Source organism: Gastrolobium bilobum, unplaced genomic scaffold (genome assembly GCF_033153095.1).
Source record: "Gastrolobium bilobum isolate Gb01-03AN ecotype WA unplaced genomic scaffold, APGP_CSIRO_Gbil_v1 utg8498, whole genome shotgun sequence".
Classification (NCBI taxonomy): domain Eukaryota; kingdom Viridiplantae; phylum Streptophyta; class Magnoliopsida; order Fabales; family Fabaceae; genus Gastrolobium; species Gastrolobium bilobum.
In genome coordinates, this window is record NW_026898476.1 from 255,908 (window position 1) to 272,658 (window position 16,751).

Genomic DNA, 16,751 nt, shown 5'->3' on the forward strand with positions numbered 1-16,751 from the left:
GGGAAATTTTAAATTGGCACCATTCACTCTTAATTTTTCTTAATTTAAAGTTTTTCAATAACTCTTCAAATTTTTAGTTTGAATTTAATCAAATCAAATTTCAAATATATTTGAGATAAGACATACAAAAAGCATATTTCCAATCAAATATATGAAAAATTAAATATTTCCTTTTATATATTTATGATTACTCCAATTAATTCAAATTGGGTGATACATTTATGAGTTCGCTTTTTTTACGATCAATATAGATAATTTATTTATAGTGAGTCCAAAATAATATCGTTTTGAAACGGAAATCAAGATATTTGTGTAATTATGATTTATTTCATGATTATAATAGTCTTTTTCATTATAATTTTTTAATTTTTCAATAAAAAATGAAGTCATTTTGAAAACGAATATAAATAATTTATCTATGTTCACTTTATAAACATTAAAGCCAATATTTATGGATTTGATGTTTATCATTTTAAATGATATAAGTTATATCATTTTAAAAAAGAGATAAACACAAAAAATAAAAATAATGAAAAAAAAATAATAAACATTTTTCCCAAACATTAAAGCCTACGTTTATATATTGTATATATTGAGAGAGAGAGAGAGATACAAAGATATTTTGTTACTGTTTGCATCCAATCAAATTGAAGCCCTTTGAGAAGAGAAACAAAGTGAAGGTGTGTTTTTTCAAAAACAAGAGCGCGTTGAAGCACACAACAATGGAAGTTCCCAAGGATCAAATCGCAACTCTTCTCGACCATGGCCTCTACAACTCCGCTCAGATGCTCGTAATCTCTTTTTTGTTTTCCCCCCATTCAAATTTGCATTTTGAATATTGTTGCTTTTTAATTTATTTTTTTTCGTTTTTAATTTTTAATTTTTTGTGTTGATGGTCTAATCCGAAGTTGCTGTTTTGAATAGGGTTGTTTTCTTGTTTCTTCACCTGCTGCAAATGCTGAATCCAACCCACACCTCAAAACTGAGAGCTTGGTCTCTACAAATTTCCTTTTTTTTTTTTTTTTTAAAGTTCTTACGTTGGTTATTTATTAATTTTTTTATTATATTTTTTGTGTGCAGGTGCTACTTGGTGATTCGTTCTTCCGTGAAAGGGAGTGGCGTAGAGCCATTGTAAGAGACCGTGATATCTCTTTCCCCCCTTTTGCATTTGCAGTTGGTTTTTTGTTACTATCTTTCTCTTAAAGCTTTTAGGAAATGGGTAGTTTAAAACTGTTTACTTTTTTTGGGGAGTGGTGAAGTCTTGTTAATTTTTCATCTCTTCTGTTGTTGATGAACAGCATACCTACAAGCAAGCTTTGCATTACTACAAGATGATTCCGAAACAGAACATGGCTTCTTCTCGGAGTGCATTGTCATCAAACAGGTCTTCTTCTCCAAATTCTTGCAATGTATCAGTAATCAATGAGAATGAGGTGAACTAGTGTATAGTGTTTCTTTGGTTCATGATTGTTCGACTGACTTGATGTGCTTTTAAGGTTTTGCATGTCCAGGTTGTTTATGAAGTTTCCTTTTCATTCTCTTTGACAGGTGAAATTCAAAATTGCATCATGTCACTGTTTTCTGAATGAGAACAAAGCAGCTCTACTTGAGGTTTGTTTGTTTTCTTCCCCTCTACATTCTACAGACCAGACACAAGAGAGTGCATGCCCATTAACAAAAAATTTCCTGTTGGTATATTTTGAGGTGAAGGAATGTCAGTTCTCTATTTATGGAGGGATTAACAATGAAGATAATGAGCCTTAAATTGCTCTATTGTGTATATTTTTCAGTTCTGAATGTGGCATTTTTTTTAATGAAAAATGGAGTTTATGGGATTGTGCATTACATTTTTTGTTTGTTTTCAATTTTGTCATTCCTCATGAGCTTTTTTGTGTCACTTTCTTGTTACAGATGGAAGGAATTCCAAGCAAAGCTAGAAATCTACCGATGAATTTGTTATTAGGGAAGCTATATCGAATTTCTAGACATAGCCGAGCTGCTGTTTCTATTTACAAAGAATGTCTAAGGTTTGTAAAGTAAATTTCTCATACACTGAGTGAACCTTTGATATGGCACCAATAGTTATCTTTAAAGGCCTTTAAGGATTTGTTTTATCATTTTTTAATTTACATTTGTCCTAAGTCCGTTGCATACTGAACTTCAACCTTCAGACATGACGTCCACTAGTGTCCTTATGCTGGAACTGATAGCATTAGTAGCTCATATCGAATACACATTTTTAATGTTTGTTCATCAAGCGGCATATTGCTTTTTATTGTCTTAGACACAGCACACAGTTATTAAATCCTTTACGAACCTGCTGAAGTACAGCAGTGCAGGCATGGCATTTTGATATAGGGTGAGAGGGAAGAACTCTCACCTTCAGATGTCCCATACAGCCATATAAAAAACCTCAATTTAAGTTTGTTTATGTATGGGGGAATAGATGGAAAATATGATCTCTCTCTCTCTCATTTTATGAAGCTCCTTTCTGTTTCTGAGTTCTGACTGTTTGCTTTCCCTTTAGGCAGTATTGAATGCGTTATGGACTTTTGGAATTGGCTATTTGCTTTAACTTTTTCTTTCCTCTATGTGCATTTGCATCTTTCATATGATCTATTATTAATTTGGTACTGGATTTTAAATTGAACTTCTTTGTTGATGTCTTTTTGCCAGACATTGTCCTTATATACTTGAGGCTATCGCAGCTTTATCAGAACTGGGATCTACTGCAAAGGACATCATTTCATTGTTTCCTCAGGTATGTTGATAAAAGCAGAAAGAAATTTGTATAACTGAAGCTAAATAGAAATTCAGCCCTTGGCGATCCTCAAATTGATCCTTTGGTTCACAACAGAATTGGGGAGCCATTTAATTACCTCAGCTCTTCCTCTCAGGCAGTTAGGTACTTAGCAACAGAATAAACTTTAGTCCTGCAGGTTGCTGTGTCCTATATTGCTGAGGAAGGTGGAGGATGAGGTATTTATAAGACTCAGCCCTCCGAGTTAACAAAATCATTCTTAGGTGGATTTTGTCTCCCTTCCTTTTGGTAATTGATTTAATTGGTGGAAAGAAGATGGAAAAATTGCTAAATTCTAATTTTAACCTTGTTCTCTGGTCCTATTTTTCTTCTATTTCAACAAGTGCTTTAACCTCATTTTAAAACTATATCTGTTTCCTGTCCTGATGATCTTTGTGGGGTGTTAAATTGTTAATTCTATCCATCTGAGTTACTGTCAGCTAACCACTTTATGATCAGTCTCATTTGAATACCTTAACTAGCATTATGACATTTCTTCTGTACATTTAATTGCAGTGGATTTATTAATAACTCATTACCTTTTATCACGGATTTTTTTATAACTTTTTTTTAAGTTGATCAATTTGTAAAATTGCAGTTCAAATATGATTTGAATATCCTCCAAGTAGAGGTGGCAAAGCGGGCTGCCCGCCCCGCCCCAGTCCGCCAAAAAGCGGGCTAGCCCGCCCCGCCCCGCCTTTGAAGGTGGGCTAGAAATCTCAGCCCGCCAAGCCCGTGACATTTTACACTAAAAATTAAAAAAAATCAAAATCAGCCCGAGCGGGCTTGGCGGGCAGCGGGTTTGAAAAACTCAGCCCGTCCCGTCCCGACGGGCTGAGCCCATTTTGCTAGCTCTACCTCCAAGAATATAATTGGTATGTAAACATTTGATTTCAGACTCAGAGTAGAAGTGGGAGGGCTCCATTTGATCATACAGACTCAAGTCGTTGGCTTCAAGTAAGTTGTACATAATAATTCAAATCCTTGTTTGTCACTGTGCTTTAAAGTACTTGCTACCGTTTATCAATTTAGAGATTTTTCCATTTTATGATAAGCCTCTCTATAGATGGCATCATTCTTAACCTGCATAGTATATATGCTAAATGTAATCCTTCGAAAAGTGACAAAAGGTGACTGCTAGTCTACTGAATGAACAAAGATTAATATTTAATATTTAATATTTAAGGACTATTTTGATGGTTTGGTGGTATATCTAATGTATTGAGCTTGACAAATTGATATCCATATCTCAATATAATCATCATTTGCAATGTAAAATCCAATTATTCCAAATGGATTCTCTTTTGCATAATATTTATTAATTGTCTTGCTAGATACTGATTCTTTGCTGGCAGTATGATGTTCTTGCTTTTCTATGCATGATAATGATTTGGGGTCTTGCATTTGAATTGCTGATTTGCTATACTTCTTTATACTGTTCTTAGTTCAGTTACTTGGTAAAACTTGTTGTGGGCCTCTGCACCTAACATTTTAAGTTTTTAGGAGAGTTATTTCTTGACATTGTATCATTATAACCAAGTGGTCAATGGTTTGATCCTTGCTTCCCCCTTACCTAGATTGAATTTCAATCTGCTTCAAGCTTTCAAATCAAAAATGCTTTTTACGCGAGGAAGCATATTAGAGATAAAAACAATCATTCTTGAGTTGCACCTAACAGCATAAGCTTTTTTGGAACAGTTGGTTTTGGACAGAACTAATAGTTTATTCTGATTTTTTTCTCCTTATTTGTTGCTTGGTTCAAAAGAATACCTTCCCAGTATTGTAGTAAATGAAGTCCAACCCTTTTCTTTTCTTTCGAGAATTAATGTCATATGTCCATGTATTTTGCAATGGACCTGTAAGTAACATTTTAAGCATACACCAAAACTGCCTAGAGAACTGTTATTCTATATTACGTGGTCTTATTTCCTAAAGTAATTACCATAAAGATAGGCATGGGATAATTGGAAAATTAGTTTTTCATGTATTCACATTGAATTTTCTTTGAAATTTTGCATCATCTGTTTCATGGATTGTGTTCGTATACTGCCAGGCAAACCCTTGGAACGTGAAATTTCTGATTAATTTTTTCCATTTTACTTTTTTGCAGCGCTATGTTGAAGCTCAGTGTTGCATGGCTTCAAATGATTACAAAGGTGAGATATTATATTTTATATGGAATCATATGATTCCATGCTTGTGTTGCTGAAGGATCTCATTGGTAAAATGTGTTCTATGGGCATAGCCCTTAGGCCAATTTCTGCCCCCCAAAATTTAGAAAATGATAAATCCTACTGTAAATTGGTATATTGTTTATGCGACTAGTTAAATGTAAAAGAATACGTTGTGTATTGATCTGTGTCAGGGAGTTACAATATATAGAGACCCTAATGGGCTTAAGTGTAAGGCCCAAACCTACCCAAACCTAATCCTAATACAGTCAGAATACAGTCAGACTATTTACGGATAAGACAGAATCCAATCATATCTAATCATATCATATCTAATATTCTAACACTCCCCCTCAAGCTGGTGCGTATATATTATGAGCACCAAGCTTGTTACAAATGTATTCAACCCGAGGACCTCTAAGAGCTTTAGTGAAAACATCCGCTAGTTGATCAGAGGAGTTGACGAAAGCAGTCTTGATTTCTCCTGATTGAATCTTTTCTCGAATGAAGTGACAATCAATTTCTATATGTTTGGTCCTCTCATGAAAGACAGGATTAGAGGATATATGTAGCGCAGCTTGATTATCACAGATGAGTGTCATGGGTTGTTTCTGTTCACAAAGATGAAGCTCCTGAATCAACTGCTTTAACCAGACTAACTCACAGGTAGCATTTGCCATTGCACGATACTCAGCTTCTGCACTAGATCGAGCAACAACAGGTTGTTTCTTGCTCTTCCACGAAATTAAGTTTCCTCCAAAGAAGACACAATAGCCAGAAGTAGAGCGCCTGTCCGAGGGTGATCCTGCCCAATCAGCATCTGAATAACCACAAATTTCTGTATTTCCCTGATCTGAATACAACAAACCTTTTCCTGGTGCTCCTTTGATGTATCGGAGGATCCTCACAGCAGCATCCCAATGTGAATCACAAGGGGAATCAAGAAACTGACTAGCCGTACTAACAGCGAAAGAAATATCTGGCCTAGTCACAGTAAGATAGTTGAGCTTCCCAATTAGCCTCCGATAACGTCCAGGATCAGATAACGGCTCCCCCTGTCCGGGTAATAACTTGACATTAGGATCCATAGGTGTATCAACTGGTTTACTCCCCAACATACCAGTTTCTTCTAGGATATCCAAGGCATATTTCCTTTGACAGATAGAAATGCCCTGTCTGGATTGCGCCACCTCAATTCCCAAGAAGTAACGCAGCTTCCCAAGGTCCTTTGTTTGAAATGTACTAAACAAATGCTGTTTTAACTGACGAATTCCGTCTTGATCACTTCCGGTGAGAATGATGTCGTCAACATAGACTAACAAATAGATACACTTATCAGGAGATGTAATCCTATAAAACACAGAATGGTCAACTTTACTGCGGATTAAGCCAAACGCCTGAACAGCAGAATTGAAGCGACTGAACCATGCTCGAGGAGACTGCTTGAGACCATATAAGGATTTCCGAAGACGATACACCTTTCCAGACTCCCCCTGAGCAACAAAACCAGGTGGTTGCTCCATGTAAACTTCTTCTTGTAAATCACCATGAAGAAAGGCATTTTTGATGTCAAGTTGAAGGAGTGGCCAGTGACGAACAGCAGCAAGGGCAAGAAAGAGGCGGACTGACGCCATCTTAGCGACCGGAGAAAATGTATCGCTATAATCAAGGCCAAAGATTTGAGTAAAACCCTTGGCAACTAAACGTGCCTTGAGACGATCAATATGGCCATCAGGTCCAACTTTCACAGTAAAAACCCAGCGACAATCAACTATAGACTTCTCTGGAGGAGCAGAAACAAGGTCCCAAGTGCCATTGGAATGAAGTGCAGTCATTTCATCAAGCATTGCTTGGCGCCACCCTGGATGGGAAAGTGCTTCACCTGTGGTCTTAGGAATAGAAATAGAAGAAAGACTAGAAACAAAGGTGAAATGAGGTGAAGAAAGACGGTCATAACTCAAAAAGGTATAAAGAGGATAAGGGTTACGAGTAGTATGGTACCTTTTCTTTGAGCAATGGGAAGAGTCTCTGATGAAGGATCCGGAGGGGAAGAAGCAACAACAGTGGGCGATGAGTCAGCAAGAGTCGAGTCGACAGGAGGCACAGTTTTGCGACGCTGATAGGTGAGAAGTGGACGGTCCTCAGGTATAGAAGCAATAGGTTGCTCATCTGGAATAGAAGCACCTGCAGCTGGCAAAGACAAGTCAAGAAAAGGGACAGGAAGTACATGATCAACTTGTGACATCTGAGATGGGATAGAACTAAAGGGTTGTTGATCAAGAAAAGTGACATCAGCGGAAACTAAGTAACGCTTAAGGTCAGGAGAATAACAACGATAACCCTTTTGAAGACGAGAATAACCAAGAAAGATACACTGAAAGGCTTTGGATGTTAACTTATCCTTACCAGGAGTGAGATCATGAACAAAACAAGTACAATCAAAGACATGTGGAGTTAAAGGATAAAGAGGAACATCTTGAAGCAATAGATTATGAGGAATGTCATTGTGGAGCACAGATGAAGGCATGCGATTGATGAGAAAACAAGAGATGAGTACAGCATCTGCCCAGAAGTGAAGGGGAACCTGCATATGAATAAGAAAGGTACGGGCAGTTTCAATGAGATGTCTGTTTTTACGTTCAGCCACCCCATTTTGTTGTGGAGTGTGAGGACAAGTAGTTTGATGTAAAGTACCTTGTGTGGCCAAGAAATTAGAAAAATCAATAGAAACATATTCCTTAGCATTATCACTACGTAGAATACGAATAGAAACACCAAATTGAGTCTGGATCTCAGTAGAAAACTTTTTATAAATGGAAAATAACTCAGAACGATTTTTCATTAAATAGGTCCAAGTGCAACGGGAAAAATCATCAATAAAGGTAACGAAATACCGAAAACCTAAGACAGACTAGGTACGACTTGGACCCCAGATATCTGAATGAACAAGAGAGAAAGGGGCATCAGCTCGTTTATTGACTCGACTGGCAAAAGAGGAGCGTGTATGCTTCCCTTGTTGACATGACACACAATCTAAAGACTGAAGACCGGACAAAAGAGGAACCATTTTCTGCAACTTTGAAAGACTTGGATGACCAAGGCGACTGTGGATAAGTTGTGGAGATTCTGTGAGAGAGCATGCTACTGAAGGACGAGGCACATCCAGATAATAAAGCCCCCGTGACTCACGACCCACTCCAATCATTTTCCCCGTACCCGGATCCTGCACAGAAACAGAATGGTTAGAGAAAGTAATGGTGCAAGTGAGGGAGTGGATCAACTTACTAATAGAAATTAAGTTATAAGGGATGCCAGGAATGTAATAGACATATGTCAGGGCCAAGGTAGAGGTCGGACGAGCTTGTCCAATCCCACGAACTGGGGCTTTGGTTCCATCCACAAGGGTAAAAGACGGTAAATGATCAGAATAAGTAAGAGATGTAAAGAGTTCCTTATTACCACAGAGATGATCGGTAGCACCGGAGTCAAATATCCAAGTGCCAAGTGATGTAGAATGAGAAACACAAGCAACGGGATTACCAGTATAAGGCTGAGACTGAGGAGAAGCCTTCCTGAGAGGGGTTTGGAGTGCAGCATAGTCCGAACCTGAACCAAATGATGCATTGTCTGACTGAGCTATATTTGCAACAATAGAAGGAGAGTTAACCTCCGAGAGATCAGGAGATGCTGCTGCCATTTAAAGATAAAATATAAAAGCCGTAAACGAAGGCAAACGATATCCAATCAAGAAGAACCACGCGTCTAAGGTCAGACCCACAGAGAAACAATCACAGATCCAGAAAGGGGAGGAGAAGGCGAGCTTCTCTGTCCAAGACCGGCCGGAAAAAGCCGCCGGAATAGTGCTCACGCGCCGGCAGAAGGTGGCGCGTGAAGCCCATGCGCAGTGAAGACAGGTGGCGCGTGGGAGATGCGTTGCTGACCGGACCACCACAGACCTGGTCGCCGGGAAGAGAGGGTCCTGATCGCGTGAAGTTTGGTCGGAAAAGTCGCCGGAAAAAGTTTCCGGTTGCCTGAACAGTGATTCTGACGGCGGGCGGTGGTTCCGGTGGCCGTCGGAGGTGCTGATGCGTTTGGAAAAATCACTCAGAGGCTGTTTACAGCCCTAGAAGGCTTGTCGGAAGGACGCACGGCAAGAAAGAGGACTCCTAAGCAGTGGGCTTAGGTTTTTAAAGCAAAAAAAAAAAACAAGGTTTCTAAGCGGAAGCGAGGGTTCCTAGAACGAAAGAGCTCTGATACAAAGTTAAATGTAAAAGAATACGTTGTGTATTGATCTGTGTCAGGGAGTTACAATATATAGAGACCCTAATGGGCTTAAGTGTAAGGCCCAAACCTAATCCTAATACAGTCAGAATACAGTCAGACTATTTACGGATAAGACAGAATCCAATCATATCTAATCATATCATATCTAATATTCTAACACGACTCATTTTTTTGCGTTAGCTTCTTGTTCTCTTGTTTTGATCAAACCTGGACAAGATCGTAAAGAAAAAAGAGATTTTTTCCTAATCTGTTTTTACTTTGTAGTTTATATTATCATCTGTGATGTGTGTCTGATGCATGCAATTTTACTATGTTTCCAACGTTGGCAGGTGGCTTGGAACTCTTTGCAGATCTTTTACAGCGTTTCCCTAATAATATACACTTACTACTTGAGATTGCAAAGGTTAGACTTGTTGCAATGTTTTAGAACTTTGTAATATACCCTTTCAACCAGGAAGATTATGCACCCAGTTCTAAGTTTTCTGTGTTGGAATCTCGGGAAAGGCTGGCTTTCTAAAGCTAGTGTTGTGACAGATCATCCTTACTATTCCTTTGAGTTGACTGTTTGGATTTTTTAAATTTTAAATTTAACTAATTGCTGACCCTGTGCTAAGGATTGCATCCTTTCCCTACCATGGTGGGGATCCCTTTCCCGTATAACTACTTTTGTACATGAAATTTCCTTGAATTGATTGTTTAACATGTAAATTTTGATGTATATTGTAAATGAAGGTTGAAGCTATTATTGGAAAGAATGAAGAGGCCATTATGAATTTTGAGAAGGTAATATGGAGTTATAGCTTATGATGTGAATAGATTTTTCTCTTCTTCCCGACCTGGTTATTTAATGTGTTTACTGAGCTTATAATTATATTGATAATTTGGTGATCACAGGCCCGATCAATTGATCCATTCATCATAACGTATATGGATGAGTATGCAATGCTTCTAAAGCTAAAGTCTGATTATTCAAAGCTCAACAAGTTAGTGCATGATTTATTGAATATTGATCCTACAAGACCAGAGGTTTTTGTAGCTTTATCTGTTTTATGGGAAAGGAAAGATGAGAAAAGAGCATTATCATATGCTGAGCAGGTCGGTATTTTCATTTGATGCATGGTGGACTGAATTATTTTATCTATTTGAGAATTGCTTATAAATTGACTGATTATTTTGTAATTAGAGCATTCGGATCGATGAGAGGCACATACCAGGGTATATAATGAAGGTAATAAAATGGATTTCCAACAGATCAAATGTGGGTCTATTTACTTCATATATGTTTGTAGAGGATGATAATGTATATTTTGCGAATTTTATCTGACATGAGTTTATTCAGGGAAATCTATTATTGACAATGAAACAAGCAGAAGCAGCTGTGTCTGCCTTCAGAGGAGCTCAAGAATTGAGACCTGATATTCGCTCATATCAAGGTTTATTTCATACTTGGAAAGATATATAGTTGCTTGAATTGCATCTCTTGCCTGCAATGACATTCATGTTTTCTGCTGCCATTATCCACTGCAAAGTGCCAATAATGGAAGTGTAAAATTACCGACTTTGACATGAATCTGAACATTCCAGGTTTGGTTCATACATATTTGGCTCTCTCTAAAATCAAAGAGGCTTTATATGCTTCCAGAGAGGCAATGAAAGCAATGCCTCAATCGGCAAAGGCTTTAAAATTAGTAGGTGATGTGCATGCCAGTAATTCTAGTGGCAGAGAAAAGGTAACTTGTCAGCTCTTTAAAATAAGTATAGTAGACTACTATCTTTATTTAATTTTCTTACGTGTGAAATTTAATTCATTCTTCATATAGGCAAAAAAATTCTACGAGTCTGCATTAAGGCTGGAACCTGGTTACCTTGGAGCTGCGCTAGCTTTGGCTGAGCTTCATGTTATCGAGGGCCGAAATGGGGATGCTGTGTCTCTGCTTGAGCGATATCTTAAAGACTGGGCTGATGACTCTCTTCATGTGAAACTTGCTCAAGTTTTTGCTGCCACTAATATGCTGCAGGAGGCTTTGTCACATTATCAGGCTGCGTTAAGGTTGATCTCATATTCTGAAAGCATCTGTCAGGGTGTAAATAGTGCAATTTTTTTTAAGGTGTTATAGAATAATTTAGTTTGGCGACACTTGGATTAAATGGCTTCACTCTGGAAAAATATCGAAATAATTGTTTGGCAACTGGGAGAGTATGTGCTATGTTTTTAGTTAATGACATGGGTTTCAATTATGATTTTCCTTGGTACAAAAACTAGGTATTATAATAAACTTTTTCTCCCCATCCATTTATGCGATCAAGTTCTTTGCATTTAAACAATGGATCCCATCCTTGTTGTCGGGAATATCCATGTGATGCAAGCCTTTTTGTTCAAGATTTTATTATGCTTCTAACCTTTTGCAAAAATGGCAGGTTAAACCCCCAGAATGAAGCAGCAAAACGGGGTTTAGAGCGTTTAGAGAAGCAGATGAAGGTTTGCTCTTTTTATTTTTTTCATAATGCTGATGCTTGATTATATTTCTCTCAACGTCTAATCACACACATTACTTGCACTTCATTCCTACTGGATTATGCTTGTTTTTTTCGAATAGATGCATGGTCTAGTCCAAAATTATAATTTGATTGATGAGGGAAATATCAGAATTTATTGCCTTGAAAAGTTCAAGTGAAGTTAAAATTTGTGATTTTGCATCCTTTGTAGGGAGTGGATCCTGATGCACCTGAAGAAGATGAAGACAATGATGTTGAAGATGCTGATGGAGATCAAGACGAGACTGAACTTTTGTGAGTATGAGTGTCCAAAGGAAGTCTGTTATGATGAGAAAAGTACCCCCGGAAATGGTTTAATGTTGAGATGGCATTAGCAGTAGGGTGAGAATTACATTGGTGGACTCCAAGCTGGGCTTCAGTCTGTCGTACAACAGCAAGAGTTCACATCAGAAAACTAAGAATTTGATTGTTGCCAAATGGTGCATCTGGCGGTCATACCCTCTGGCTGCATAAATATGAATGTATGGATTAGATGGTGAAGTTCCATGTCAAGAATGAGTGGTGGGGGTTGGACTTTGGCCACAAGGTTGAGTTCCAGTTGTTAAGGCCAAAGATGTCTTAGCTGGAAGCATGTGTTATCTTCATTGTAAAATTATTTCTGTTCTCCCTTGTTTTCTGTTTGTAAAAGCTACGTTATGTTTTGGTCACAAATTTAGTGAAAATCATAGACAGCCTTCTCTCACTTTCTGTAATGTAACCTTGTAAAACCATTTCACATCTATTTGTTTTTAACACAAGTCAAAGTGAAAAATATCTTCAATACTCTGGGAAATACTGAAAATTCTGTGCATCACTTACTGAAATAGTTAAAAATAATCCAACCAATTTCATTTATTTTATCTATTATTTTATGATTAATGTTAATGTTACATCAGTCTCATTATTTATTATTATTATTATTATTATTATTATTATTATTTTTACTTTTAATAAAGGAATATCTACTCCTTTAGTATTGAAAATATTTTCGTCAAAGTGAGATTCCAAATATGGCTTTTATCTATATTCTTTGTAGTCAAGCTAAGAGAATCAGTAATAATGTGCAACAGCTCAAACGAGTGGCAACAAGTTAGAGCCAAAAAAATTATGCCTACAAAAAAGTGTTTGGTGCCACAATTTCTCGTTGAGTGTTCAAGCTCCCTGCTATTTTCGGTTTAAATATATTTTTGATCGTTGTACCTAACTATAATTTTCAATTTGATCTTTATACGATTTTTTAATTTAATCATTATATATATGTTTTTAAATTTGCTCTTATAATACCTTGAGATTGATATAAATTTACTCTAAAACGTAAAGACTAAATATCGTAATTTTAGTCTTTATGTTTGACATTTATTTTTAATTTAAACTTTTACATTTTTGTGTTATAACTCTAACAAACAATATTATAATAATAACATTGAAAATATTTTTTACATAAAAAATAAATGTTACGTATCAAGACTAAATATATTTTAACAATTTATTTCCACTCATCCAATGTTCCATTTCAAATTCTTCAAGTTTCATTTTGAGTAGCTGTTACAATTTTTTGTTGTTGACATTATTATTCAATCTGTATTATATTAGTAATTCTTTTAAACAATGGTTTAATACAATTTTTTTTTTAAATTTTACACAGTTGATAAAATACGAAGTCTTTATTTTATCTTATTTCATTAATTGAACCTGATTGCATAATACTTACCAATGAATCATTTCATTTTTTCCTATTTATTTTCTTCAACATCTTGTAAAATTTAAATGTTAATAATTATTAAAGTAAATAAAATAAGGGAAAATTTAGTATCATGATATGTCATGTTGGGAGATATAGAATATGTGTTATTTTAAAAAATAAATAAATTAAGTGGTATCTACTAATGGTTTTTCTTAGATATTCCAATCATTTCATTGTTTAATGACTAATCTGGTTTGCTCCGAAATTAAGCCATCCCAAAATAATACCAGAAAACAAATGTGGGTTTTATAAGAGTTATGTTGTAGGAAAAATGGTTGTGTTATGTTATAGAGATTCATTTTGTGTGCCGAATTTTTTTTTGCTGCGGGCTCCACAAAATATTATGTGTGTAGGAATTTTTTTTTGATAATGTTAAATAATAGATGATAAATTCAACAAATATATACTACTTATACTCCACCTGATTAATATCAACTGAATTATCATTATTTAACCACATCTTATAATTTGTGTCATATCAAGTTTGTGTTTATGATATGACACACATGATCTGCATCATGTAACATCATACTCGTAATAAAACCCCTTATTTATTGATGAATTAGATTTAGGGCTTCACTTTGCAAACCGTTCGAGTTTGGTGCACTTCGAAGATGGCGGCCACAGGTGCTAAACCCGCTTTCACAACCGTACCTTCTCCTTCAATCTCTTCTTCTTCTTCTTCTTCTTCCCTGAAAAACATTCTCAGATCGACGATCCCATTTTCCTCATTCCCAAACAACCCTTCTAAACCCCAACGTCGTTCTATTCGAATCTCAAGTTCCCTCACCAACCCAACCCCCAAAGCCACCTCCTCCACCACCACCACCGTCTCCACGACCACCACCACCACCACCACCGAACATTTCATTTCCCGATTCGCCGCCGACGAGCCTCGGAAGGGTGCCGACATCCTCGTAGAAGCTCTCGAACGCCAAGGCGTCACCGATGTCTTCGCCTACCCTGGCGGCGCCTCCATGGAGATCCACCAGGCACTCACGCGCTCCGCCACCATCCGCAACGTCCTCCCCCGTCACGAGCAAGGTGGGATTTTCGCCGCCGAGGGTTACGCCCGATCCTCTGGGCTCCCCGGCGTGTGCATCGCGACCTCCGGCCCCGGTGCGACGAACTTGGTGAGTGGGCTCGCTGATGCGATGCTTGACAGTGTGCCACTTGTTGCAATCACCGGCCAAGTACCCCGAAGAATGATCGGCACTGATGCGTTCCAAGAGACACCGATAGTTGAGGTATCAAGATCTATCACTAAACACAATTATCTTGTTCTGGATGTAGATGATATTGCTAGGATTGTGAATGAGGCGTTTTTCTTAGCAACTTCTGGTAGACCTGGCCCTGTTCTAATTGATATACCTAAAGATGTTCAACAACAGCTTGCGGTTCCCAATTGGGACCAACCAATCAAGTTGTCTGGGTACATGTCTAGGTTGCCTAAGTCCCCTAATGAGGCACTGTTAGAGCAGATTGTGAGGTTACTCTTGGAATCAAAGAAACCTGTTCTGTATGTTGGTGGTGGTTGTTTGAACTCAAGTCAGGAATTGAGGAAATTTGTTGATCTTACTGGGGTGCCTGTTGCTAGTACTTTGATGGGACTTGGGGCTTATCCAACCGCCGATGATAATTCACTTCAAATGCTTGGAATGCATGGAACTGTTTATGCTAACTATGCTGTGGATAAAAGTGATCTTTTGCTTGCATTTGGGGTGCGGTTTGATGATCGCGTGACCGGAAAGCTCGAGGCTTTTGCTAGTCGAGCCAAGATTGTTCACGTAGACATTGATTCGGCTGAGATTGGAAAAAACAAGCAGCCACATGTGTCTATTTGTTCGGATTTGAAGTTGGTCTTGAAAGGAATTAATAGCATATTGGAGCGCAAAGGAATGAAAGGTAAACTTGATTTTAGAGCTTGGAGAGATGAGCTGAATAAGCTGAAACTTAAATTCCCATTGAGTTATGAGACGTTTGAGGAAGATATTCCTCCACAATATGCCATACAGGTTCTTGACGAGCTGACAAATGGAAATGCTATCATAAGTACTGGAGTTGGACAACACCAGATGTGGGCCGCTCAATTTTACAAATACAAGAGACCCAGGCAGTGGTTAACATCCGGTGGTCTTGGTGCTATGGGGTTTGGATTGCCTGCCGCCATTGGAGCTGCTGTGGCCAACCCAGGTGCTGTGGTAGTTGACATAGATGGTGATGGAAGTTTTATGATGAATGTTCAGGAGCTGGCCACTATAAAGGTGGAAAATCTCCCTGTGAAGATATTGTTGTTGAATAATCAACACTTGGGTATGGTTGTTCAATGGGAAGATCGCTTCTATAAATCTAACAGAGCTCACACTTATCTTGGGGATCCATCCAACGAGAATGAAATATTCCCAAATATGTTGAAGTTTGCATATGCTTGTGGTATACCAGCAGCTCGTGTGACAAAGAAAGAAGACCTCAGAGCAGCAATTCAGAAAATGTTGGATACCCCTGGCCCCTATCTTCTTGATGTCATTGTACCACATCAAGAGCATGTCTTGCCGATGATTCCTAGTAATGGAACCTTTGAGGACATGATAACTGAGGGTGATGGCAGAACAAGTTACTGATTTCCTGAGCCAAATTCATCCTGATGGTGGTTTTGTATAAAATTGTAGGTTATCAGCTTATAGTTTTTTTTTATAATGTTGGCAACTAAGACAGACTGTTTGTTCCTACACAATTTCCATTTCATTATATGTTTCCTTTGTTATTTGGTTGATTATTTTGTTACTTGAAATTGTTTTTCTCTCTGCCTCGGGTATCTGGTCGTATTTGATGTTTACGAGTGAAATGTCTGTAATATTAAGCGCTGATCTGGTAATGAGCTATGGTAAAGACATAAATTTGCTTATTATCATTATTAGTGGAAGATCTTATTTCTTATGGTCAGATGGGCGTGTTTGGGACTTAGGTTGAACTGGTACTTGTGATCTTATGGTTGTTCTATAAGTGTTATGACTCTTATCATACATACTGAGTTCTTTGTCACTTTTAGGTACTAATATTGACAGTGATATGGCTTGGCTGTCCGTATTAGTTCTTGAACTCCAACAGTGTAAGACTACCTTATTGTTTGGAAATTGTAATTGTCCGTAGCAGATCTTTTGATTGCGTCCTCAGCAGAGAGGAAGAAGCTAAAAGTGCTGTATAATAGAGTTTTTTT

At 37.6% G+C, this 16,751-nt stretch overlaps 2 protein-coding genes across 2 annotated transcripts; both read left to right on the forward strand.

The window, feature by feature from the left end:
* Positions 1 to 716: 716 nt before the first annotated feature.
* LOC133316605 (anaphase-promoting complex subunit 7) lies at positions 717 to 12,480 on the forward strand. Its single transcript, XM_061518382.1, has 18 exons — positions 717 to 791; positions 925 to 993; positions 1,081 to 1,131; positions 1,299 to 1,433; positions 1,549 to 1,611; positions 1,912 to 2,027; positions 2,677 to 2,761; positions 3,698 to 3,757; positions 4,911 to 4,956; positions 9,585 to 9,658; positions 9,988 to 10,038; positions 10,150 to 10,350; positions 10,439 to 10,483; positions 10,595 to 10,688; positions 10,840 to 10,985; positions 11,076 to 11,305; positions 11,674 to 11,734; positions 11,963 to 12,480. The coding sequence occupies exons 1-18, from the start codon at positions 723 to 725 to the stop codon at positions 12,047 to 12,049; spliced, it is 1,683 nt and encodes a 560-aa protein (XP_061374366.1). The 5' UTR covers positions 717 to 722; the 3' UTR covers positions 12,050 to 12,480.
* Positions 12,481 to 14,094: 1,614 nt separating this feature from the next.
* LOC133316578 (acetolactate synthase 3, chloroplastic-like) lies at positions 14,095 to 16,639 on the forward strand. The gene has a single exon (XM_061518346.1). It carries the CDS (start codon positions 14,149 to 14,151, stop codon positions 16,153 to 16,155), a length of 2,007 nt encoding a protein of 668 aa, XP_061374330.1. The 5' UTR covers positions 14,095 to 14,148; the 3' UTR covers positions 16,156 to 16,639.
* The last annotated feature ends 112 nt before the right edge of the window (positions 16,640 to 16,751 follow it).